Source organism: Myxocyprinus asiaticus, chromosome 18, assembly GCF_019703515.2.
Source record: "Myxocyprinus asiaticus isolate MX2 ecotype Aquarium Trade chromosome 18, UBuf_Myxa_2, whole genome shotgun sequence".
Taxonomy (NCBI): Eukaryota; Metazoa; Chordata; class Actinopteri; order Cypriniformes; family Catostomidae; genus Myxocyprinus; species Myxocyprinus asiaticus.
The window spans coordinates 34,296,337-34,323,393 of NC_059361.1; the positions used below are offsets into that span (position 1 = coordinate 34,296,337).

The 27,057-nt window shown below is 38.9% G+C and overlaps 1 protein-coding gene across 2 annotated transcripts; it reads right to left on the reverse strand.

The window, feature by feature from the left end:
- Positions 1 to 776: 776 nt before the first annotated feature.
- On the reverse strand, positions 777 to 26,124 carry LOC127455740 (glutamine and serine-rich protein 1-like). 2 transcript variants are annotated; one of them, XM_051723826.1, is made up of 13 exons: positions 25,700 to 26,124; positions 17,830 to 17,933; positions 16,982 to 17,134; positions 12,653 to 16,171; positions 11,808 to 12,064; positions 10,839 to 10,955; positions 10,610 to 10,743; positions 9,773 to 9,978; positions 5,041 to 5,178; positions 4,864 to 4,961; positions 4,321 to 4,467; positions 3,783 to 3,878; positions 777 to 1,266 (listed from the first exon to the last, which is right to left on the reverse strand). In XM_051723826.1, the coding sequence occupies exons 1-13, from the start codon at positions 25,783 to 25,785 to the stop codon at positions 1,126 to 1,128; spliced, it is 5,196 nt and encodes a 1,731-aa protein (XP_051579786.1). In that variant the 5' UTR covers positions 25,786 to 26,124; the 3' UTR covers positions 777 to 1,125. The 2 variants fall into 2 exon arrangements, with proteins under 2 accessions (XP_051579786.1, XP_051579785.1); XM_051723825.1 differs by having other exon boundaries at positions 16,982 to 17,137.
- Between the last annotated feature and the right edge of the window lie 933 nt (positions 26,125 to 27,057).

Consider the following 27,057-nt stretch of genomic DNA (forward strand, 5'->3'; position numbering starts at 1 on the left):
TTTTAGAATGCCCTCCATCCCAGACCATAATTACAGATATCATTCTTTTAAACCATGGAGGTTTAAAAAGTCTCAGCAAGACACTCTGTATCACATACCAGATCATTAATTCTGGTCCTTATTGATAAGAAATGACCTGACATTGATTCCAGATACTCAACTACAGCTAGTTTAGCTTTTATTTTTATTTTTTTATTTTTTAAAAAGCAGGTTTATATGCAAAACCACAGTTTAAAGGGATAGTTCCCCCCCAAAATTAAAATTCTCTCATCATTTACTCAACCTCATGCCATCCCAGATGTGTATGACTTTCTTTCTTCTGCTGAACACAGAGATTTTTAGAAGAATATTTCATCTTTGTTGGTCCATACAATGCAAGTAAATGGAGACCAGAACTTTTAAGGTCTAAAAAGCACATAAAGTCAGCATAAAATTAATCCATCAGACTCAAGTGGTTAAATCCATGTCCTCAGAAGTGATACAATAAGTGTGGGTGAAAAACAAATCAACACTCATGTCCTTTTTTACTATTAATTTCCAAGCTTTTGTATTTGGTGATACGCATTCTTTATGCATATCACCACCTAATGGGCAGGGAGGATAATTTATAGCAAAAAAGGACTTAAATATTGATCTGTTTCTCACCCACACCTATCATATCACTTCTGAAGATATGGATTTAACCACTGGAGTCGTACGGATTACTTTAATGCTGCCTTTATGTGCTTTTTAGACCTTCAAAGTTCTGGTCACCATTCACTTGCATTGTATGAACCTACAGAGATGAAATATTCTTCTAAAAATCTTAGTTTGTGTTCAGCAGAAGAAAGAAAGTCATACACATCTGGGATGGCATGAGGGTGAGTAATACAATGCAAGAATTTTCATTTTTGAGTGAACTATCCCTTTAAGTCCATTGTCTCTGTGGATGTCACAAAAGGATGTCACCATTTTGGTCTTTTTATTTCCATTTGTTAAAACCATCAAGAGCATTCCCTCATCTCATAGTTTCTTCTTCTTTATCGCTGTCCACATTACAGTAGTGCTTTAATAAAGCATTTTCACAGGGTTGATGAATGCTTTGTCCCATTTATGGTTGTCTACCAGCATTATGTACTCTTCTGTTTAAAGGCAGGCCTGCTGCACCTGTGACAGAAGCTCCCCGAAGTGATCGAACAGGCCCTCTACCCACGCCCTGTTCCCCATGCAGGTCTGGACCATCTCATCCTGACCCAAGTCTTTACCTCGTGACTTCAACAACTCAATCTGAGACATGGGAGACAATCACAAAGGAGAAATATTGGTTAATACGTATTTCTTGTTCAGTTTATACAGTATATTTGAATGAGTATTGTAAATACAAACCACCATTTTGTATTTTAATTCACATGCAAAAGCCATCGCCTTGTGGGTTATTGCCATGGCACTGCTACTGAATATGGTTGCTAAGGTGTTCTGACTGCGTTTTTAGAATGCCAAAAAACACAGTCAGTAAGTGGTTTCTTACTGGCCCAAGTCAAAAGAGTACACTTCAAGTCTCTATGATATTCTGGACCCTAGATATGGCTCGGCTCCCTCCTTCAATGTAAGTATGGGTGGGAATCGTATGAAATTTTAATGATTCCGGTTCCGATTCCTCTTAATTATTCCCATTCCTTAACGGTTCCATTAACAATTTCAATACTTTTGTGGAAGAATTATTTGTAAATAAAAAAATGCAATTCTTACTGGATTTACTACAATCAGCAGCCTATTGCCAAATTAAAAGATCATTCCAGATTTTGACAGAGCAGATACAAATCAGACATAAATGTGTTCAAAGAGATTTTGAGGCATTAATTCTATCAAATAATTGATCCTAACTATATATTAAATAAAAAATGTAAAAATAAATAAATAAATAAATGATAATTTTTTTTTTCTTTAAATACAATTCCACTGATTACAACACAACTGTTTAACTACACATTGTCATATGAACTTCCCATCTAACTACACAGCCTGACTTAAGCCTCACAAGCCTTAAGTACAACATTACACACAGTAACAGTTCTTATTTTTTTCCGTGTTGGACATGATGAAAGTCATTACTTGCACATCAGTAATATTAATTCAGTATCTGTTAAAACTGATTTTTGAAAGATTTTCTGATTTTCAAAAGAGTCATTTGTTCTGTAATTGCACTACACTAGGGCTGGGCGATATGGCTACAAAAATAATATCTAAACATTAATAAAAGCAATTTTTATCTAAATATATTTTTACTAAAACAATTTTGTGAATGAACTTCCCTCATTTATTTTTTTTGAACCCAGTTGAATATAACACTCAATTATTCTTGTGGGATCCAGCAAAGTTCATTATTATAATATAATACTAAATAATTATTACCATTATTTTGAGGATTAGATTGGACTTATACAATAGTAATGTGTAATGTTTATTTTGGCAGAACAATGAAAGTTTCCTGCAGTGTCAGTGTGTGTTTTTTAAAGTTTACAGAATTCCACATTGGAAATCTGATGGGATGGTGTGATTTCCTTCTTTTCTCTGATACTGTCTCGTGCTTTTAGATTTGTATAATTACTTGTTATGGTTAGAAATTTCTGGAATTGTGCGGTTGTCTGAACCTGCCGCACTTTGCTTTCACAATGCAAGTGAACCGCTTTGAAAACAGCAGATTATGTGAGCTCCTTGGTATCATTAACACTGCATGTGCACACAAAGCATCACTTTACCCATTCGCTCATGTATTTGTCATAAAGTCACAGCCTTTTGCAGTTTAATATTGCCATATGACTACATTGCAATTCTGATGTTATTTTGATTAATTGTGGCGCCCTGAAGGATCGTTAAATGAGTCTAATAGGAAATGCAATGGCCAAATAAAATCCGCATTATCGTGATATTGCTTAATTTTATATACTGTCAGCAAACTCATTTAGATTATATCATGAATATTCAATATATCGGCCAGCTCTACACTACACTGGTCACACTGTATGTTTTTGATTCACTAAAAAGAGCTAGCTCATTAGAGTCATTCGTTCAGGAATCGGACTCCACTGGTGGTGCTGTATGTTGTACGCTGTAGACTCGGTAGCGGCAGAACACTGCAAGAAACACTGTCAGAGTATTTTATTGCGGTGTTCTGTCCGCATATCGGTGGAAAACAAACCGCAAATCATAAAAATCATACGATTTGGGTATTTTAAAACAAATGGAACCAGTTCTGAACAATCGAGAGTTCATGGCAAATTTGCCGCAAACTCGCCACTGATAATTTTCACATGCAATTGAGTTTTGCAGCAAACTTGCGGCAAATTCTCCATTGTTGCCAAAGGTTTGCCGGAGGTTCACCACTACTGGTGAAGAGCTGCAAACTTCTGGCAAACATCTGCAGCGAATCAAAAGCTCATTTGCATGTGAAAATAAAGAGCGTCAAATTTGCGGCAAGTTTAGCTTAAACGGTGCAGGAAAATGTATGCACCGAAGTTTAATACTCAGTCTTGCGCATGAGCACCACATCTTATATGAAGGACATGCGCAAACTGTTGGGGCCACGACTCCAACACACAGGTCAGATTTTACACAGCAAGACTTTTATAGTGCAAGGTAAAATAGTTTACCACAGAAGAAAACACGGTACAACATGCGTCAGCACTGATACAAAACAAAATAAATAGTCAAAACAAAATTCTTTCAGAGTCCAAGATCTTGTCAGCAAGGACCTGTACAATTGGTTATGCTTTAACGCGCACACACACACACTGCTGTCTCACCTCTTCCATACACATCAGGTATGTATGGTACTTGTAGTGTTGTAGAGAGTGATAAAGGGAAAACCACTTTGTTTTCTGCTGATCCACTGTGTATTCCTAATTGAGAAAGATAAGACAGACGGAGAGAGAGAGAGAGAGAGAGAGAGAGAGAGAGAGAGAGACTTTAAGTTGTATCTAAAGTGCGACTAAAAGTCAGTATGGCTTACCTCCTAGTGGTCAACAGTTAAAAATGCAAACGAGCTGTTAAAGTGATAGTTCACTCCCTTATGTTGTTTTAAACCTGTATGACTTTCTTTATTATTCCGTGCAATGAAAAAAAGATGTTATGCATAATGTAAGGCCTTATGAAAGATGAAAGTGGCTGAGGCTAACAATCAGCCTAACATCAACTTTTGTGTTCCACAGAAGAAACAATGTCATACGGGTTTGGAACAACAAGAGGGTGAGTAAATGAAGACAGAATTTAATTTTTTTATTAAAATATCGGGATATTTAGCATTAACAACACTTTGTGTACTACTAAATCTGGAAAACTCACCAGTGGAAGTTTACTGGGGGATTTCGAGGGCTTCATGGTTTTCCTGTTGTAAGCCCTCCCACTTAACCTCATTTTAAAGATAGGGGTCTCACAATCTGTTTTCAGCTCATTGACCACGGAAAGCTCAGGAAAGCTGTCTAATGCATTCTGAGGGGTAAAGCAGAGAAACATCGTACCACTGTGTAACTGGTTTTCATCAATCCAAATTGCAGATTCTGAATGTAGTACTGCTGTTTGAACTCTGCAATCTAATGAAAATTTCCAATTAAATGTGCATAAGTATTCTGAACACAATTTTATGTGGATACGAAGAGTTGTGGTATTTAATGTAATGTTACCATGACAGTTATTCGAAGACATTAGATTACGTAAGATCTACCGTTGGATAGAAACTTCATTCAGACTGAGCTCAGTTTAAAGCTTCTTTTTCTAATTGAGGTGTTTACACGAAGGCTACTGAAGTTACCTTGACTTACAGCAGGACTGCACTACATGGCCTGTTTTACTGTATGCGAAATGGAAAACGATGACTCGTGGACTCACTTTGAAGATCTGACCCATGCGCAGTTTTGGCAGCAGTCTCCGCCTGTTGTCCGTGATCATACCATCTACCCTCTTCATGTGAGGCAGCAGCAGTTCATCTGCATGAAATCCGATAGGTGAGCTTCATTATGTAAAACTCCTGTTACAAAATAGACATTTTGGCACTTTATTTCTCACCGTTTTCTCTCTCTAGTGCATTAATGACATCTGCGTCCAGGGCTACACCGATCAGCAGCTCTACAAAGCTCTTAAAGGTCTCCTTCATCGTTCTGGTGTTCAGGAAACGTGAGGCAAACGGAACCGGAGGTGTAAACTCTGAAAACGAGAGATGGGGATGGATGTGATTACACAAAAGGGTGAGAGTGTGACAATAGCAACAAACAGACCAACAGATAGATGTTTTCAGTTGAATAAATTAACAATGGAAGAGAAAATATATGGCATCATATCCGAAAACGTTTGCTTTTGCGTGATGCTGCATCCACAGGTGCCAGTATACAGTTCCAAATCCACGTACAGTCAGCCAGTCATTATCACAAAATAAACCCTGGCAAGGTGATCAGGACCCAGAAGCAGAATATCTGTATGAATCATTAACAGGATACTTTAATAAAACATTAGTGATGTCATTAGTGAATTCTGTTTTTTTATACTTCAAACTGTGAAGCACTTTGAGCTGCATTTTATGTATGAAAGGTGCTATACAAATAAAATGTATTATTATTATTATTATCTATTATTGATCGACACTTTATCAATATATGTTTGAGGCATCGATTTATTAAAATTATCCGACATTTAAATTAGAAGCCTAATTTGCGTGCTTTCCAATTCACTCAGTTGGCCATCTGTTTAACAGTCTGGTGTAATAGCGTTGGGAGACCACAAGAGGGTGATATAACATTTACTGAAGCCGGTTCGTAGGTAGGAAAAGCATCGGTATCACACACACAGATTACGTGTTAATGTGTGAAGCAGAAGGCAAATGATCCAAAGTTATGAAGGTTTTTGTACTTCAAGAATAAAAGTGAAGTTGATGAATTTATAGGTTTGTGTATGAAACTGGTGCAACTGCGCAAACGGAACAATGGCGTAGTTTATTATGCAGTTTCAATGTATGTAGCCTTGAATAGGTTGTAACAACAAAGACATGCTTGTAACTGAAAATACATAGTGCAGGCTATATGAAAGATACACATGAACGATATATCATCCAGTGATGGCTAGAGTAAATAATCTTTGTCCTTTGTTCTTTGTCCTTAACTCTGCGGCACTGCAGAATTTTGACGCCGAGCGTTGGCGTGTATGCATACCTTTTGTAGAAAATAATCGTTACGAATTTTAAAACACGCCATGTCGTCTGCCAGACAAAAACTATTGCGCTATAAGCAGCCCTATTTATTAGGCATGTAACGATTAACAAACTTCACGATACAATGGGATGCAGAAGCCTCACGATACAATTATTTAAAAAAATGCCGCCCACAAATTCTTTCACATAAACGTATTCAAGGATTCAAGATAAATGAATTTTAAATCTTAAATGACACAACTGACATTGGCAACATAAAGCAGAGCGCTATAATAAAGTAACTTAACAACACTGAATTTATCAGCAGATTGTTACGGGGTTCGTACAGATGCTTCAAAGTTAAATTCAAGGACTTTTCAAGCACATTTTAATTTGTTTTCAAGGACTATGCTCGAGATGTCATTAAAACAAATTCTTTACTTGTTCATTTTAAATAAAAATATTTTAAACATTCAGTTAATTTATTTTTATAAAACACCACTTATTACAAGTACAACAATGTGCATCTTTAACTACATATTCTCTCAGTAACAATTCTTGGTTCATTCATGACAGAATTGAGGTAAAGTTGTAGTGTGCTCCCTTAAAACGCACTTCACTTTCCAACAAAAGTGAATAACTGGATCCGTAAACAGTAGTTCATATGACTCATGTGCTGTGTTCCATGTTTTCTAAAGTCACACAACAGATTTATGTGAGGAACTGACCAAAACTGCAAATGGATCATTCTCAAAAGATTTTGACTTTCCAGCTTACACAATATTGAAATGTTCCATTTAGTTCAGTTTTTGCCTATAAACGCTGAGGGTAAACATTTTGTAACATGTTGACATACATTTTTATTCATAAAGGACAACTTGGCTGTTGTTCTTTCTTTTATTATTTAATTTTGTTTCATGAACGAAGCAAGTTCACACTAAGTTAACACTAATGAGGGTTAAATGGCTTACAACACCACATTTTGAGGGTTCAATGGGGTACAACACCAAATATTTTTGTGTGAAAATACTAGTTAAAATGTGAATAACGTTTTAACATGCTGGAAAAAAATCACTATATGCATATTTAAGCAGCCTCTGCACTTAAACCTTAAAAATTATTTTCCACAACTTTTTGTATTTAAAAAAAAAAAAGGGTTTAACATTGATAACACCAATGCCATGAAATCAAGGGACAAACATTCTTTTTAAATTATTTAAATAATTAATAATAATTTTGTTTTGCTTTTTTGCACACTTGCTCGGCCTTGCACTAATGCTTTTATTAAAAATAAGTACAAAATATATACACAAATAACTTCACACGTCATAGAAGTGGTGTACCAGATGAAGCTAGAAAGCTTTTTCATGACTAATAAAGTCAAGGGACATGCTTGTCATGTTGTCAAATGTTGTAAGAAATAACCTATTTTTGTGAGACACAAAGCTTTCTTTACACAAGGTGGCGCTACATGGCTCACAAAACTGAATCCTCCATTGATCTAAACTGTAATTAAAACTGATAGTTGCAAGAATTCATACTTGTTAAATCCGCAACAGCAGTATCTATAATATATATATATTTTTTTAAATCCTCCAGTAACACTTGATTGTGATTGGCCCATTCTGAACAGGGCCACGTGACAGCACCGTCTATGCGTTTCAGCAGTGGTCTAGTAGTCTGTCGTCGTGTTTTTCCGAAAATAAATAAATACATTTCATTTATTAAATGATTTAAGCAATGTATTTTAAGATTTTCTATAATTCAAGAACTTTTTAAGCACCTCTTGGTAAAAATGGCTATTTTCAAGGGTTTTCCAGGACTTAAATTTGAAAAAGCCAAATTCAAGTACTTCAAGCACCTTGTACAAACCCTGTTGTTATGAGAAAAATTTCCTGTTTTCCTGAGAAAAATTAGTTTATCTACATTCAAGTAATTTTAATTTGAATAGCACTTTTCACAATGCACATCGTTTCAAAGCAGCTTTGTAGAAAATCATGCTTTAAAGTCTTAAAGCCCCTAGTGAGCAAGCTAAAGGTGACCGTGGCAAAGAAAAAAAAAACCTTTCAATAATTAGTGGAGAAAAAACCTTGAGAGGAACCTGACATCTGGCTTTACGTTATATGTACATAATACAATATTATTTAGCAATTTGAGCAAAAAACAATCGGCTGCTGGTTGAAGTTTTCAGACAGTCCCTTACCCACCATAGGCACACTTTCCAACAATTGTCATGGTTAAATTAATGATCTTGAACGATTTTGCTGTGACTCCATCAGACCAGCTTAACTACGGGACAAATCGCGTCCTGTATTGATTCGATACGGGACGCATCATTTCATCTTTAAATATGGGACGATCCCATTTTTTACGGGATGGGTGGCAACCCTAGTTGTGCTCAGAGCAGTTTACATTTCGATGTCAAAAGCAGAGAATAATAAGCGTCATGTAATCGCTGGTTTCTTACGTTGTCGTTTTTTTTGAATAAGCTGTTTTTTTTAAGTTATGAGCGTCTTGGTGTGCATTTAATCAGGCTCAGTGTTGGATGGGAGAGGATGGCTGTTAATTTCAACTTGCTGCTGCTGTTTCTGCCTCGTGATGTTGGCATAAATAAAACAACATGTTTGATGAACTGTAGCACCGGGACATGACATTTTTGTTTGGTAAATTCAACAAGCTGTAATGCTACATTCTACTTGACGTTTGCCATAGGTCTTCAAGCTCTCAACTAGTTGCTCTGTTTTCCTGTGAGCGCTCAGCGCCGCCTCTCTGGGCAGGAGACCGTTTCGCAGCTCTCAATGTTGCGTTGCATGGTTTTAATCACACTTATGCATTTATTTATGTATTGTAAGATACATATGATATTGAATCGAAAGCGTCGTAAAGATACAATATTTTTTTACACCCCTACTATTTATATCTGAAAAAAAAAAAAAAAATCCTGATATATGTCAATAATCATCGGCAAAATCTTCAGATTAATGATGTGTGAAAAAGACATCGATCCCAAACTTACAAAACATCACATCAAAACCCCTTCATACTAGAGGTAGACCGATATATCGGTTTTACCTATTAACTGGTGCCGATAGTTGCTTTTTGGAACTATCGGTTATTGGCAAAAATCTATAAAGATAGTTGCCAATAGTGTGGCCGTCACTGGAGGATTCTACAGTTAAAACGGCTTCGTTCTACAGTATAATAGTAGCCCTTTAGAGGTGAAATAAAACAATCATGGAGATTTGCTGTATCAACATTTTTCATCATTGACAATATTCATCCATATTTTTATCCTAACTCCAAAGCATATTTGTTATTGTGATAAGAAAATCAAGTGTTCTAAATTGAAGCGAGGGCACCTTATTTATCGGTATCTGCTCAATCCACTAACGGTCGACCTCGACTTTATACATATGAAAATTCTAGCCGGCCAAAGATGTGACAATATAACACAGCCAGTTTATGTGCTCAATTGCTGCAATATCTGCAGATGGGAACACTCTGTCATCTGCAGCATCTGCAAACATCAATATTCTAAGCATGTACAAGCAATCCAGAATATGGGAAAACATCAAGAGAGCAGCTGAGTCACTCTCTGACCGCTGTAAAATATCTCACCATCATCTTCACTCACAGCCTCTGGTGAGGAGTCAGAGGGAGACATTGTGAACCCCTCTTTCCATTTCTTTCTCTTTTTGGGCGGAGGTTCTGCCTTGGCTTTCGGCTGCTTGGGTCTGGGTTTAGATAGAGTTTTCTGTGTGGGAGTATCTGATACAGTCACAGCAGTAAATCGCTGGGCCAGAAGCGCTTTAGCCTGGGAGCATCTGGGTGTTTGAAACAAATATAAAATATAAAAAAAAAAAATAGAGTGGGTCATTTCAGATACTAACACTTCAATAATTCTTTATTAAGGTTCTTTGGAAGGATTTGTACTTTTAAATCTGCAATACAGTGCAAATAAATATGAATTTAACTGACATTATTATTCTTACTGAAGCCAGAATACCGAGTATGAAATTTACTGCAAGTTGATTGTTTATATTAGAATAAAAAGTGGGATCGATTTGATTGGGGAGATTTCCAACAAACTGGAAAGAGAATGAAGTTCCATAGAAAAATATTTGAGTGGGACTGCACAATAGTTGCCTGTGGCTCGGCTTGACAGTTTAGGGAATAGGACTGCAGACTCATCCGAGCTGTTCTTTATGTTGTTCATTTAAATATTTGCTCTTGTATCTACACTAATTTTCAAAGCAACTCATCTGGGGTCGTACCCACAGGATGCGTTCATCTGCATGAGCAGATAAAACATTTGTTGTAATCGTGAAGCCTTAGTCTCTAGACAATTAAAAAAAAAAAAAGTTTAACTATTTTTAAATTGACATGCACCAATTAAGGTATGAGATGTCGATGAAACAACAGACATAAAAAAATGAAGCCTAAATTTGACTTTACCTCAGTGAAAGCATGGCCTTGGTTCGTGGTTTTCTGCTGCAGACTCGAACATATTCCCGCTTGTTGACGGTGTCAAGAAATTTGACATGTACTCTTCTATACATGGACTTAGCATCACCAAAGTACCCCAAATACTGTAAAGAGATTGTGACACAACATTTAATACACAGTATACACCGCACACACCGTTGCCACATACTGTATATCCATGTTCTTTATTCGCACTTACACTGTTGGTGGCAAAGAACACTCGCTTCCCATCTCTTAGTTCTGGTACGAATTTCTGCAGCAGGGCTTTCTGAACCTTCCAGATGGCTGGTGGTTCGACCCCTGCTTTCAATGTGATCTGAACCCACAAACAATAAAGTAGATCAAAGGCTTACAGAGACAAAGGGTTTGATGAAACACAATCTGTCCAATGTCTGTAATAGTAGACAGGAGGTGGTGTGAAAAGATGATAAATTGCCCAGCCTCATCTGATCTGTCACTAATGCCATTTGAACAATTTAATAACTGATAAATGTAATAAGCTCATAAATGCATTTCTAAAAGCTTGTACAAGTACATAATCACTGGCTAGTAATGATTATTTTTGTTTACTGAAGAGTGATGCTTGCCCATGCTTAAGTCGCCACCATGATGCTAAGGTGTTTTGGGTGGTTCACAGGGTGTTCCTATGTGGTTGCTAAGGTGTTCAAATCCCTAACCTGAAGTATGAGCAATAGTTATAGCTGGGTGTCCATTCACATATTTTTATGCAAATTTTGGGATATTAAAATAATAATAATAATGCTGGAAACCTATTATAATGCATACTTTTTTTTTTATTCAGTAAGAAAATATGCACATAAACACATTTACCAAATATATTCCTATAGAATTTATAAAGGGACATAGCTGCGTGTAAAAAAAAAAAAAAAAGAAAAAAAAAGTCATATGACTTTGCCTTAATAAGCCATGTAAATATATGATTCAATTTAACTTTTCATTTTATATTTTGGGCCAATTTCCCCAGAAGTGACTATTGTGTTCTCTTGAACGCATGGGATGGAAACACTGCTTTATTCGCAAATAGTTTTTTTGTAATATTCAGATTTTTCTCAGTTAAATTTGCAACTTGGATGGAAACATAGGTAGTGATGCTTGTCTAAGAAAGCACCACTAATTTCATGCTTGTGCCTAAAAAACGGCAACATACCTGCAGCCTTTCAATGTCCTCATTTTTAACAACAAACTCATCCCGCTCTCGGTACATGCCCTCCCCTCCACTATCCGGCATCTCTTCATCCATCAGACCTTCGATAGCAACAGTGGTCAGTTGCACAGCTAGCTTGTCATGTGGGACATCCTTTACCAATTCCTCAGCAGACATGTTCTGTGCAGATTTCTGTTGTTCCTGTAGCTTCGCATTGGTTGGCTGCATGCTTGAGGCCTGAACTTGCTTTGTGTTGTTACCTGAATGTTTGTTATTTTGAAACAGGTGAGCATTAACTAGGGTTGTCACAATAGCAAAATTTCTGAAGTCAGTATCAGTATTAGTGTAATATTATTGTTGATACCAATTTTGAAACTATAGTAAAAAATAAAATACCTTTAAACACACTCCTTTATTTAATTTTTTCATAAATATAAACATATAAAACTTAAATTGAACTCAAATTACTTTCACCCACAACTTGTGCAGCTTTTCGACTAAAAACAAAATGATTTTAAGTTATTTTAATAAACTTATGTGCACATAAGCACATGACACTTCCATATTTGAGTCTTAGAAGTAGAATTAGTACATGTGAATCAATTCAATACTACTGATTGCAAAAAAAAGAAAAAAAAAGCATCACTAAATTTCTTTATTTTTGGTATCGACAACTGAAGTGCCAATACTTTTAACTACTTTTAATAAATCAATGTGATACATTGCGATTTGGAGACATGACTTAGCTTTTTAAATATTTAAATGTCTAATTCAACATTAACAATCAAAACATAATCAAATCAACTTGTTTAAATGAAAGTACACAAACATAAAGGCAGCCTGCATACCTAGTTTCTGCTTTTCGTCTGAAGGCTCGTCTAAAGAAGAGAGTGCAGATGTAATGCTCTTCTGAAGATCTTGGTTTTTCCCTACTGAATCATCTTCATCAGAGGAAAATGATGGCAGTGTTTCCAGGTTCCTCTGAAGATCCTCATCATGTCGCTTTGTAGAAATGACACTATGAGGGTCTGGAGATATCAGTGGGGTTGAAGGAGGTTGAGATTTAAGAGGTATAAGTGATGGATTAGGAGGCCTCTTGGAGGCCGAAGGCTTTCTAGAGCGACTGGGTGACCGTATTGGTGGAGATGAAAGTTGCTGTCTGGGTCCAGATTTAAGAAAGTCCAAGAAGGAGCCCAAGAATCCAGTTTTAACTTCTGGTTGTTTTTCCTCAACCTCCTTTATTTTCTGACGCATCCTCTCCTGCTGCTGGTAATTATCATGGCAACCTTCTGAGGTGGAGGTTGAACTTGCATCACTAGCACGGGAATTCAGTCTCTTAGCTTGGGTGCTTCTCTTCTGAGGTTTGTGTTGACCATTTTCATCCTCAGCAGTTTGCTTAGAGGAACCTTTTGACCTGGATCGCTTTTTTGGAAGACCATCAGTGGGATGTTCAGTGGGACCATCATCTGTTTTAATGCCTTCTGTTCCCTTCGGATAGCCCTTATTATTTGATGGGTTGTCATTATTCACGTGTCCTGATGGGCTATTCTTCTGGCCATCCAACTGAAGGTCAGAGGAGGCTGTATTACTATTAGTTAGTCCATTAGCATTCAGAGCAGAGTCATTGCTGGACTTCACAAAATGTTCTTTGGGCAACACGTTGTTTTTCTCATAGGAGCTTGCTACCTTGTCAGAAAACTCTTGTGCAGAGTTGTTGCTAACATCTTGCTGGTTAAGAGAATTTGATAGCATAAACACCTCATCTTTGGGGTATGACATTTGAGCACCATTTATAGTCATGGTTTGTGAGTTAGCCATGATCACATTCTGAGATGGGAAACTATTAAGTCTGTTCTCAACTGTCTGAAAATGGCACTTGGAATCTGTAGGACTGGCTATAGATGACAAATCTCCATCAGAGGATGTGGATTTGACAAAGTCCTGTGGCGTGACGCCACAGGCAGCTGCGGTAGCAGCCAGAATGTCATCTACATTTGAGAGGATGTGCCTCTCATCTGCCAATAGCATGGACTCCGGAAAACATACAGAACTTAGGGTAAAATTGTGCTTTGTGTCATGAGGATTTGATTGGCTAAAGTTGTCTTTTTGAGGTGGGTCCTGTTTAGTAGACTCTGCTGAGTTGGTGACTTGGTGTGGAATGATTTGCTGGTTGTGACACCCATTAACAGTCAAACTAATGGTGTCGCAATTTGTTTGAAGATACTGGACTGGTACAGACTGCATGTACATAGTCTTCTTGGGTTGATTCTGTCCTGAGGCAAGCACAGGCTGTTGAAGAACAATCATGTGAGATGGCTCCAGCAAAACTTGGGCACTGGGAACCCGAATGAACGGTGTCTGGTCCTCAGACAGCTGCCTTTGATATGCCTGTTGAACTCTGATCATTTGACTCTGATGGTTCTGCTGCTGAGAGCTGGACTCTTTCAGAAGCAGAGTTTGCTGTTTCAGCTGGTCAGCACTCAAAGGTGCATGGGTGGATTGCATCAATAAAGGGTTACTCTTTAGGTGACTGGGACTGTTGGCACTGGTAGCTAGCTGAGTATACTGTCTTGGAGAAATCTTCTTTTCATCCTTTGTTGTTTCCAAATGTGTTAGACCTACAATCTGCTCCTCGGACCGGGAGTTGCTACGAATGACACTTTGAGTGTTTTGTCTATCTTCCATCTTTGAAAGGACATAAACAACATTGTTCTGCACCCCAATTTCATTGCGTGCAAGGGTTTGAGGGGAGCTCCCAATAGAGCCTTTCTGTAACGCCTGCACATCCTCAATAGGAAGCTCCCCAGAGTCCTCTTTGGAGGAGAGAAACATTCGTTCATCTTGTTCACTTTTGCCATAGGCTGTTTTCAACTCAACCGAAGACTGGTCATCCTTTAAGGCTTGGGTGTGAGTGGCAGGAGAGGAAGTAGATGCCTGAACAGATAATAAGTAATTTTGTTGTAATAGGGCACTATCAGCTTTGCTACTTGGAGAAGGCTGCATTAGGATATAGTCCTGGGTTGGGTTATTGGCTGATAAAGTCCGGACATGACTGGGTGAGAAAGTTGGGCTTGGGGTTAGGGGTTGAACTGACACAAAGTTCTGCGAGGGAATGCTAGAAGATGCTGGCGCCTGGGTGTAGAAACTAATGGTTGGCAGGCCCTGAGAGCGGGTGGAAGAGTAGCTTTGAGAAGGACTTCCCATGCAAAGTGTTTGCACCTGTGTATCATACCCTTCTCTGTTTCCTGGAGATGGCAAATCCTGATGCTGACTGGAAGAATAAATAAAAGACTGGCTTACAGATGTCTCAGCTTCAGACTGACTAGCAAATGATGAGAGAGTCTTGTAAATTGAGGGTAGCTTCTCAGGTAAACTAGAAGAGAAGGCTTGTGTTTGGCTAAGGTTGCTTGTCAGGCTTTGAGAGGTGACATAAGCATGCGAGGCGCTAACGGACAACAGGCCTGGAAGCAGATGTGCGGATGTGTAAGGTTGTGACTGGCTAGCAATCACTGAGCTTTGTTTCTGGGCTTGGGAGGCATAGCTCTGCTGCTGCAAGGCTGGAGAACTTGCCTGGGCATGAGTGTCTGTGCTCTCACTGGGATGTTGAGCTATTTTGGAAGAACCATCTTTAACCTTTACTCCAGATGAGCCAGAAAACCCAGGGGAGGAGACAGAAGCATAGGCCTGAGCTTGCTGCAGTGCTGCTTGAGAAGTCTTCTGCTGCGCACTGCCATTAACAGTATGCAAAGGGTCACCCACAGGGCTGCAGGGTAGTGGTGTGTGCGGGGAAGGGTCCTGTTGATATGAAACATCACTATCATCATGCAGATAACCCTGTAGGGAGTGCTGAATACCACCAGCCAGCTGCTCCTGGACCGGCTGGGTGCTGGAAGGCCGCTGGAGGTGCTTGATCACACTACATTCACGCTGAAAAGCTCTTTCAATGGAGCCTGAGAAAACTGGAGCACTGTAAGGCTGAGGGGCCTGCTGGGAGGTGCCCAAGGCGGTGGGGAGCAAGCTGAACTGAGGTTGAAGGAGGTGTGGGGCAGATTCTTGTGCTGAGCGATATGTGGAGGACTGGGGTGGTAGACCCGCACCTATAGATGCACCACTAAGACGGTCAAAAGCAAGTGCGGTTGGCACAGTACTCTGGGTGGATTTGAGCTGGAGAAGAGGGTCATTGTGGGACAACAAACCATTTGATGAGCTAAAAGGGCTGTCCTGAACAGCAAGTGCTGATGTAGTGGTGAAGCTTCTGGTAGGAAAGGCACTGGTGTGCTGGTGGGATGAGAGCGCAGATGGGATTTGGAACGTTTCTGATGGATGAAGGGCTCCGGTAAGAAAGAGTTCTGTTGAAGTGTTGGCACCTATAGCATGAAAAAGGGAGGTTTGGTGACATTCAGGTAGCATTTATACATTCCAAATCTTATCACTTAACCCATTTTTCTTTCACAATCAAAACACTGAAACGGCAAATACCTATTGCTGCTTTAAGCTTTTCTGGAAATACCATGCATAAAATATCCCTACCATGCATAACAGTATGTTATACATGTATGTGTGTATGTATGTATGTATGTGTATAATTATTTTTATTTTTTTATTATTATCTATGTCTTGCTGCTGTTTTTGTATTGTTGTACACTGGAAGCTCCTGTCACCAAGACAAATTCCTTGTATTTGTAAGCATACTTGGCAATAAAGCTCATTCTGATTCTGACCAAATATCCCTACCACCTGACCAATATCACTGAAGCAAGTGTCCTGAAACAGTTGCATTTGTCTGTGTTTGCCATAGGCTCTGTAGAAATGAAAAAAGAATCTGAGTGAAGCCCACATGTTAGCCAATCAGAAAACTTGGAAGTGCTTCTTAACCTGTCAATCATTTTGCACGGGTTGGCTAACATGTCTTCAGAGGTTAGGATTTTGGAGAAAGGGCATGTGGTTGAAGGGATGGAAGGTGCAGTCTAATTCAGGCGGATGTTAGCAAGCAAGTGAACATCGCTTACAGCATCTTAAAAGTATTAACAAAAACTATCTAACACAATACCCACTTAGGTTGACTGGGCTGAAAACAATGAACCCAGGACACCAACCAGAGGTCTCCTGTCTGATAAGACATAAGTGCATCAAAAACCTCAGTGGTGCCTTGAATGAGAGACCTAGTGCGTATTTACCAGTTTGCCATGAGGGGCTTCTAAATGGAGGGAGAAGAGCAGAGCCAGCAGGTCCAGCCTGAAGGCTTCGTGATTCAATAGCAGAGAGGAAATTCATGACTGATGATTCAGTAGTGATGCTGCTGGTTATGCTGTGCTGATTTGAGTCAAACACTTCTGATAGAGAAAGACCACAGGGAGATAAGAGGGTGTGTCAATGATTCTAGTAAGACTGTTGCACTGTTCCAAAACTTATGTAGTTATTTTCAGCATCCTAATTAAAATGGAACCTCATTAGTGATTTATTTGAAATGCTCTAGATAAGCAGCAACTCACATGGTCACTCACATGCATCACACAAATAGAGCTCCTGGAGGACTTGAGAATTCATTTTAAAAGAGTTTGACCATGGCATGTTACTACGCTAATTACACATTGCACTAATAAGCATAAAACTGCATAGCACAAACAAATATTGGGTGAAGTAGTCTATTTTTAACTATAATTTTGGTATTGAACGGAACATCTTTGCACGTTGTTGGTGCATGAGCCCGGCGTTGACTGCTAAAAGATTACTGCAAAGCAGTCATAGTGCGCATTCGTTGAATGCATCTGTATGGCCTTGCGATCAAAAGAGAACATTTTAAAAAGGCTAAGCTCTCGACCATGTTTGAGATGGAACAGCAAGCGGAAAAACAAAGTATACCCTAGTCTTTAAGATTTGGCCAAATAAGGTATGATAGAAAGCAGCTTAATGCTGTTGCCTACAGTTTAAAAGGTCTTCGCATCAGAAGCACAGCTAAAATTCTGTCTAGGTTGGCAGCTTACTAGGTTATGACACAGAGTGTCAAAAACCACTGTGCACTCACCTGTGGGATGGTGTGATGTGGAAAATGTAGGGGGCTGGTGACTTGAGGCAAAGGTCTGCCTTTGGAGAAGCTCAGAGTCTAGTAGTGTAGAATCATAATTTGAACTGTAAAAAGCAAAAAGTAACACTCACATATCATGAGACAGCACAAGTGAACTAGGGTAAAAATCATTAAGCAGCAAGCCAAGTTGGTTTACATCCCTAAGGTGTCTTTGAATGTGAATGCAGATGGGCAATTTTACCTGTTGTATTTCAACTTAATAAATAATGATATACAATGCCTGACCAAAAAAAAAGTTGCATACTCTAATATTGAGCCTAGACCTGACCAATTGAAGCAACCCCAGATCATAACACTGCCTCCAGAGGCGTGTACATTGGGCACTATGCATGAAGGGTGCATCACTTCATGTGCTTCCCTTCTTACCCTGACACGCCCATCGCTTTTGAATAGGATAAATCTGGACCACATGACCTTTCCATTGCTCCACAGTCCAATCTTTATGCTCCCTAGCAAAATGAAATACTTTTTTTCAGATAAGCCTCACTAACAATTGACTTTCTTGTGTCCACACAGCTGTTTAGTCCCAATCCTTAAGTTCTCGTCGCATTGTGCATGTGGAAATGCTCTTACTTTCACTATTAAACACAGCCGTGAGTTCTACTGTCGATTGTTTACGATGTGACTTCACCAAGCATGTTAGGATGTACTCGCACTAGGCAATCTGTACCGTGCCAGAGCACGTTTTGACCCCCAAAGTCCAGTTCGTTTTACTACTGGCCAACTCGTGTGCCTTGGCCCGCTTGAAGAGGTGGGCTTGGGCATGGTTCAGTTGGCTCAGGCACGGTACACATCTAGTGTGATCGCTAACTGTGACCGAGCACGGAACTCAACATGACGTCAATGATGCGACTGAGCAAAGGAATGACTTTGGTCTACGGCATAGGTGGAGTGTTCACTGGAAATTTGGGCAGACGAGAGTATACAGGAACAACTGGATACAACACACAAGAACTACAAGATATTTGGTAAAATTCACAACTATCTTCGTGCTCATGGATACCAAAGGACCATTGAGCAATGACGTGACAAGCTGAAAAATTGCGGGTTCAGTATCTGAAGGTACGGAATGCACTCCGTAAATCTGGCAGCTTGTTGGACGAAAAGGATAAATTCCAGTGGTACGATGCTGTCGACAGTTAGGCATGTGAGAGGGCAGTGCATCACCATGCCCCAACCGACTCAAAATAAGCCAAAAATTAAGTAACGTTACAATGCAGGACTCCATTGTGCTCTGCGAGAGCGCTTTTCTTCCCATTTTCTTCAAAACAAAAAGTCGCATTGTAATGATGCAAGCGTGCTCAGGCCCGGAATGTTAAGTGCAATGTGAGTGCAGGCCAGCAGGGGAGGGGGGACAATCGTGCTTGGGCATGGCACAAGGCAACTGGGCCTAGTGCGAGTTCGCCCTTAGTGATCTCCGATCACGGTCATTCAAGATTTTTTTCTGACCACATTTCTTCTGTGAAGCTGACGGTTCACCACTATCCTTCCAGGTTTTAATAATGCCTTGGACAGTTCTTAACCCAATTACAGTGATTTCAGCAATCTCCTTAGTTGTTTTCCTTGCTTGATGCAGGCCAATAATTTGCCCCTTGTAAAACACAGTAACATCTTTTCCATGAACATTGTTGTTTAAGAAATGAGAAGCTACACACTGCATCAGTTAGGGTTAAATGAATTGTTGCCAGCTGAAACATATTAATCACTGCAATAATGATCCAATCATAGGCTTTTAAGTATCTGCTTATTTAAATCTTAACAGTGACTTTTTTTTTTTTTTGGCCAGGCAGTGTACAGACTTAAAGGGGATCTATTATGCAAAATTCACTTTTACATGGTGTTTGAACATAAATGTGAGTCGGCAGTGTGTGTACACAACCACCCTACAATGTTAAAAGTCCACCCACTCCTCTTTCTTATATTTCTATTAATCTAAAACAGTGTCTCAAAATGACTGGTTTTGGTATCCGCTCTAAAGTGACGTCACTTTAGAGCAGGCCACACACACGACTGGTGATGGACTCCACCCTATTATCATAGATCCTCCCCTGAGTGATCGACACACAGTCCGCCACAGTCTGTGCCCTTATTACAGGGACAATCCCCCTGGAGCAACCTGGAGTTAAGTGCCTTGCTCAAGGACACAATGGTGGTGGTTGTGGGGATTGAACCAACAACCTTCTGCTTACCAGATCAGTGCTATAGTCCACTACGCCACCACCACTCCATTGAGAAGAATAATGTCTCAGCTTCATAAGCGTCATACGTGTTCTGCTGTAGGCTATAAAAGTGAGTCTTCATGTACTCCCGGCATCAGAGCCACTGAAGACGCAGTGGACAAGATTTGTTTTTGAAGAAAATGTTCCCCAGAACATACGAAAATTCGTGTATGTTTGTGCAAATCATTTTACACCGGACTGCTTTGTGAATGAGGATCAATATAAAGCAGGATTTTCACAAAATTTGACTCAAGCATGGATCAGTACCAACTGTTCGTGTTCCAGCTTTATATCCTGAAGATGTAAGTATCGCACTTTATATTTTGTGAATGTTTGCAAATTGCATGATGCAAGACAACCCCCTAAAATGTCATGTCTCGTTATAGTGCATAGCTAACATCATTACAGTATATTTTTGTGTTGCTCATCCATCGTTGCTAAATGGCTGAAAAACACTCCGGTATTTACGGTGTCAGTCATATTGGTTCTGATTTGTTGTTGCTATAGTATCCAAAGCACAGCTGTAATGGCACAGCCGTGTTCCGGAAAGGGGGCGGGGAGCAGCAGCTCATTTGCATTTAAAGAGACCCACACAAAAACAGCGTGTTTTTGATTCCACCCAAAAAGAGGCATTTACAACATGGTACAATAAATGATCCATGGGGTATTTTGAGCTGAAACTTCACAGACACATTCTGGAGACACCTGAGACTTATATTACATCTTGTAAAAAGGGGCATAATAGGTCTCCTTTAATATACAATGAAAGCATTAACATAGAGTTAAATTAATGTGCAGTACTTCAAACATGGCTCATTCACTCAGATTTCAGAGTCAGAACTATTCCTTTTATAATAAGGGGTTAAAGCAGATCCCCAGATAGATCTCATGCACATCTCTGAGATGCCTGTTTTAGATATTTTCATCTGGAAATCATCGCATTCTAATTAACATCTGCTGAACATCTTAAAAAGATCAGATTTACAAACATTCTAAATCATAAACGTCTCAAAGACATCTGCTAAATGTCTTCTTGACATCCGACAGGAAACTTCTTATCGATGTATTGCCGATGAGCAAACAACCTAAAAAATACATCTTTCAGATGTAAATACACATCAAATACACGTCTGCGTGATGTACGTGTGCTATTAGGGTCCTGAACCAGCTATTTCTTGTAATGCTTTACAAATGTATGTGCTACTAAGTCTAAAATAAAAGGATGTAGCCTATAGTTTTCAGGTATAGCTGATTTCATGCATGTTCTAAAATATGTGATGTAGACTGCATATTGAAACTGACATACATTTGAAGTCAGAAGTTTACATACACTTAGGCTGAAGTCATTTAAACTCATTTTTTAACCACTCCACAGATTTCATTTTAGCAAACTATTGTTTTGGCAAGTCGATTAGGACATCTACTTTGTATATGACACAAGTAATTTTTCATTTTTAATTGACTATATCACAATTCCAGTGGGTCAGAAGTTTTCATACACTAAGTTAACTGTGCCTTTAAGCAGCTTGGAAAATTCCAGAAAATGATCTCAAGCCTTTAGGCAATTAGCTTCTGATAGGCTAACTGGCTAATCTGAGTCAATTGGAGGTGTACCTGTTGATGTATTTTAAGGCCTACCTTCAAACACAGTGCCTCATTGCTTGACATCATGAGAAAAATCAAAAGAAATCAGCCAAGACCTCAAAAAAAATAAAAAAATAAAAAATAAATGGACTTCCACAACTCTGGTTCATCCTTGGGAGCAATTTCCAAATGCCTGAAGGTACCACATTCATCTGCACAAACAACAATATGCAAGTATTAACACCATGGGACCACGCAGCCATCATACCGTTCAGGAAGGAGATGCATTCTGTCTCCTAGAGATGGCAAATCAATCCCAGAACAACAGCAAAGGACCTTGTGAAGATGCTGGAGGAAACAAGTTGACAAATATCTATATCCACAGTAAAACTAGTCCTATATCGACATAACCTGAAAGGCTGCTCAGCAAGGAAGAATCCACTGCTCCAAAACCGCCATAAAAAAGCCAGACTACAGTTTGCGAGTGCACATGGGGACAAAGATCTTACTCTTTGGAGAAATGTCCTCTGGTCTGATGAAAGAAAAATTTAACTGTTTTTCCGTAATGACCATTGTTATGTTTGGAGGGAAAAGAGTGAGGCTTGCAAGCCGAAGAACACCATCCCAACCTTGAAGCATGGGGGTGGCAGCATCATGTTGTGGGGGTGCTTTGCTGTTGGAGGGACTGGTGCACTTCACAATATAGATGGCATCATGAGGAAGGAAAATGATGTGGATATATTGAAGCAACATCTCAAGGCATCAGCCAAGAAGTGGCCGCAAATGGGTCTTCCAAATGGACAATGACCCCAAGCATACCTCCAAAGTTGTGTCAAAATGGCTTAAGGACAACAAAGTCAAGGTATTGGAGTGGCCAGCACAAAGCCCTGACCTCAATCCACTAAAAAATGTGTGGGCAGAACTGAAAAAGCATGTGCGAGCAAGGAAGCCTACAAACCTGATTCAGTTACACCAGTTCTGTCTGGAGGAATGGGCCAAAATTCCAGCAACTTATTGTGAGAAGCTTGTGGAAGGCTACCCAAAAAGTTTGACCCAAGTTAAACAATTTAAAGGCAATGCTACCAAATACTAGCAAAGTGTATGTAAACTTCTGACCCACTGGGAATGTGATTAAAGAAATAAAAGCTGAAATAAATCATTCTCTCTACTATTATTCTGACATTTCACATTCTTAAAATAAAGTAGTGATCCTAACTGACCTAAGACAGGGAATGTTTTTCACAATTAAATATCAGGACTTGTGAAAAACTGAGTTTAAATGTATTTGTGTAGGTGATTTCAACTGTATACCAGTTTTCCTTAATAGACTGAATACCATCACAATGTTAAATGTGCTAGCCATACTACTATTGAATAATATATATATATATATATATATATCAGATACAAGGGCAAGTGGCTGGTCTGAGAAAACCCATGGAAACTATATACTGTATTTAAGTTGGTAAGTCTGTCTGTTATTATTTTCGCAAAGCCACATCTCACACTAAATAAAGGCCAGTCTGCATGATATGTTTCACTAACAGAGCTGTGGAGATTGATTTGGATTTTGTTTCCTAGCAGTTTTTGATGGCTTCAGTGTGGAATGAAAGTGTGATCAGATACCACATAAGCTTAGCTCGCCATATTAGAGTGGGTATCAAACAGCCAACTGCAGTTCTAGTTTGTTTGTTTCTTATTCATTTATCTGTTTCAGTTAGTAATACAGACATCAATTATGGAGATTAGGTAAACCAAAATTATGCTTTGAGGAAGCAAAGTGCTTTCACTCTTAAAAGAGTGAAACTGACAAAAACATGTTTGGATGATTCATCAATGGTGGCTTACATATAAAAGAGGAACCAGTTTCTAATATAACTCTACTTCTGTGACAGTATTACAAACTACTGCTAAACAGCTGTCCCCCCAGAATATTATCCTCAGTCAACATTCACTTTTGTTGTATAGAATAAAAAAATGCAGTGAAAGTGAATGGTGAAGTCATTTATTACTTTTCCACCATCATGTCTTACACTTCTGAGCATGATGAGGAACGGTTCTATGGTTCGGCACGGTATGATTACAAACCGGTCTTGGCCTGGATTTCTTGACACGGTTAGCTAACCGTGTTGGTGGAATGGTTTTAGTACGTGGTGACTTACGATTGTCAATTTGCCAACGCCAAGGTAACTCGATTATTTCTAGGTAGCTGGTCAAGTTTGCCAGTATTTAGGTGAGGTTAAATAGAAGAATGTAGCAAAGGAAGTCCTGCCTTATGGGTAAAAGAGTCAATCCAGAGCCCTTCTTCCAATAGGCATTCTATGGGCAATACACTGTCGAGGAGACAAGAGGCTGTACTTTTTGAATAGATGTCAATGTAAGATATGCTTCAGTACGCTGAATAAATTGCGTTTGTGAGGCAATAGTTCATCACTTAATGAACTGACCACCAGTTAGCTAATCTTCAACATGTTTTACACTAATTAAGTTTCTGGAATGAACTATGTTTGGAGTTTTACAATAAAATCGCTGTTTTTTAAGTCACGGCCGATTTTGCGCAGTTTATGGCTCTCCCCATTCATTTGAATGGTATGCGCAAACAGAGACTTACTGTCGTAACATGCTAGTTGACCGTTACGTTCTTTCCTATGGTGAAAACATGGAGAAATAGAAGATTTTTGGCCAGTCACCTTTTAGATCGCCTGTCAATCAACTCGAGAACACGCATGCGCATTAGCAGGACCAGCCTGAAAGAAATAGTGTTTTTTAGTGTAATCTGAGGAAAAGAAGCACAATTCACGATACCATTGTTGTCAGATTTTACTGCTGATTTTAAATGTTGATCATAATCTTGACCAACCATTTTGTATATTTCGGTTTTTCCCCTTTGAAGTAGATAGGAGCTGCACTTTTATGCCGTTTGTTTACAAAACAAATAGCTGACCGGGACTGTTCCAAAGATGGCCGACGAGTGGACCGACTTGCCTTGAAACGAACTTTGCTAAAAAACAGGGGAAAAGCAGTCCCAAAACTGCATATGCGATCATCCTCCATGTAATACAGTAAACAAAAAAGACGATTTACGGTAATGCATTACGGTAATGATAATAGAGGGGAGGGGTGCTTTGTGTAAAAAGTGTCCTGATAATAATGTAACAATTAAAAAAAATCATAACGGTCATAAAAGTAGGCTTAATTTTCTTTATGCAAAATATATATATATTTTTTGTAGACTATTGATTTAGTGTTAAATATGGCCAGGACATTTCCATGACAGGTTTCGTAAGTATCACACTGGCGTGATCAGGGTTAGTTCTTAACGTGTGTGTGAGCTGAGATGACATAAAATGCTGTCTAGGTAGGCAGCTTACTGTGTTTTTGTGATACCGCCATAATCAGTTTAGCACTTAAAGTGAAGTTTTCATATGCATTTCACTGTTAGATTTCTTTAAAAATCTTGATGTGTTTATAGATGTGGCCTGACATTATATGCATGGTAAAGGGACAATGATGCAGTGGCGCCATACATTTGTAAATTTAAACTCATGACAGGTAGACAAATCTAAACAAGACATTTTTTTTTTTTTTTTTTTACAAAGTTGGAGACACGTGGCCCTTCTGCAGTACTGATCGATCAATTGTTTACAAGTGTCCTCCATATCTGCAAAGACACTCTTGACAACTTCACAAGTTTATACATTAGAGAACAAGTTGACACAGTTCATGCACTTTCTGATGATTCATGTGCAAAAGAAAAAAAAAATCCACAATGAATAATAGTGTCAGCTGTGTAGTAAGTGAACCGGGGCATTATTAAAAGTGATCAGCCAGTGATTTGTGCACATTCCGCAGAGGTACAAGCACAAACAAGCTGTGAACGCATTAACTCCGTTTAAAAAAACTGCATTTACTCTTTCACTCGCGTTTTATGCGAATATGTTACGCTAGGCCTCCCATCACCGGAATTTTCTTCAGGAGGTGACCCGCCCTCTCTATCATGCTCGTACCTGGGTTTGTAGGCCCAGCCCGCGCTCTGGGCCGCTGCAGTGACCGGCTCGGTGAAGTTGGAGCTCGGGTAATTCCTCTCCATCATCCGCCGGGGTTTGGGAGTGATGCGCGTCCCCGATACAGTCCCCGATTCAACCGAGCACTAGAAAGTCACATATTCCTCCAAACGTTTTATTGTGCTGCCCGGCGGAGATCTGAGCGCTGGTTCTGGGGGGATCGGACGGCAGTGGTGGTTTGTAATGTTGATAACGCGCAGAATGAAATCACTGATCCTGTCCCCCCCACCAAAACTTAATAGCGCTCTAATGGTGCATGATAGAAGTTCTACTGGATCATGTCCCCATATTGGTGTTTCTCCCAAAGATTCACTTACGACAAACTTTTTAGATAAAAGTTTTTTGCTTTTCTCCCCTCTACCCCCTCTGCCTCTGTCTCACACACACACACACACAGGGAGAGAGAGAAAGGGAGACAGAGCATGCAATGTACATATCCTTGTTGGGACTTTTATATTTACTTTGTAATATAAGATAAATACAAGTACTATACCTTAACCCTACCAAAACATTGCCCCAAAAAGCACCGTTGCCATTTTTAGATTGTAGTAATTAGTTACTGTAATCTAATTACTTTTTAGTTAAAAAAAAGGAATGAATTGCACTACAAATTCTTGTAATCAGATTACAGTTTTAAGTACATTATAGGGTTAAGCTTATTTCCAGTATATTATTTATGTAGAATACATGAATTATAGCCCCATATGAGTCATTGTGAAGGAGAAACATGAGGTGCTGAGTGTATGACTTGTGTGTAACAATGAACAAGATAAAAATATAGACATTATTTTCAATGAAGTAATTAGTGAAGTAATCTGATTACAATTTTTGAAAAATAATTAGTAATTTGTAGTGGAATACTATTTTTCAGTAACGTACCCAAGGGGTGCAGCAATAACTTTTAATTTAATTTTTGTAACGTCAGGATAACGTTAGGGGGATGTTCTATGTCCGTAAAAAAAAAACTGGCTAACCAACAGAGAACATTAGGATGTCTGTTCTGGGAACCAAAAATTGTTAGCTGGGTTGTCACCACAAATACCTTCTGTCAAGTTCCGCTCTTCTTCTGAGGACATTAAAATAAATTTTGTCCCCACAAGGTTAGACCCTTTTCTCAAAGCTATCTTCTTTTTACTGCTATAGCCATTTCTGCAATTATTTTTTAGGCAGGCTAACTGTGAAATTGTTTGCTTGAAAATTGTAGGCATACTATCTTTCATTAAAATAAGTGCCACTTTAAAATTTTTATGTAATTAATAATTTTAAGATTTACACATTTCAATTTCATGACAAAATTCCAT

Coding starts and splice junctions, on each gene's coding strand:
- LOC127455740 (XM_051723825.1), bottom strand. CDS start 25,785: ATGATGGAGAGGAATTACCCGAGCTCCAACTTCACCGAGCCGGTCACT. Junction 12,065..12,652: donor AGACGAAAAGCAGAAACTAG/GTATGCAGGCTG, acceptor ACAAACATTCAG/GTAACAACACAAAGCAAGTT. Junction 4,468..4,863: donor GCATGGGTCAGATCTTCAAA/GTGAGTCCACGA, acceptor TTTACCCCTCAG/AATGCATTAGACAGCTTTCC.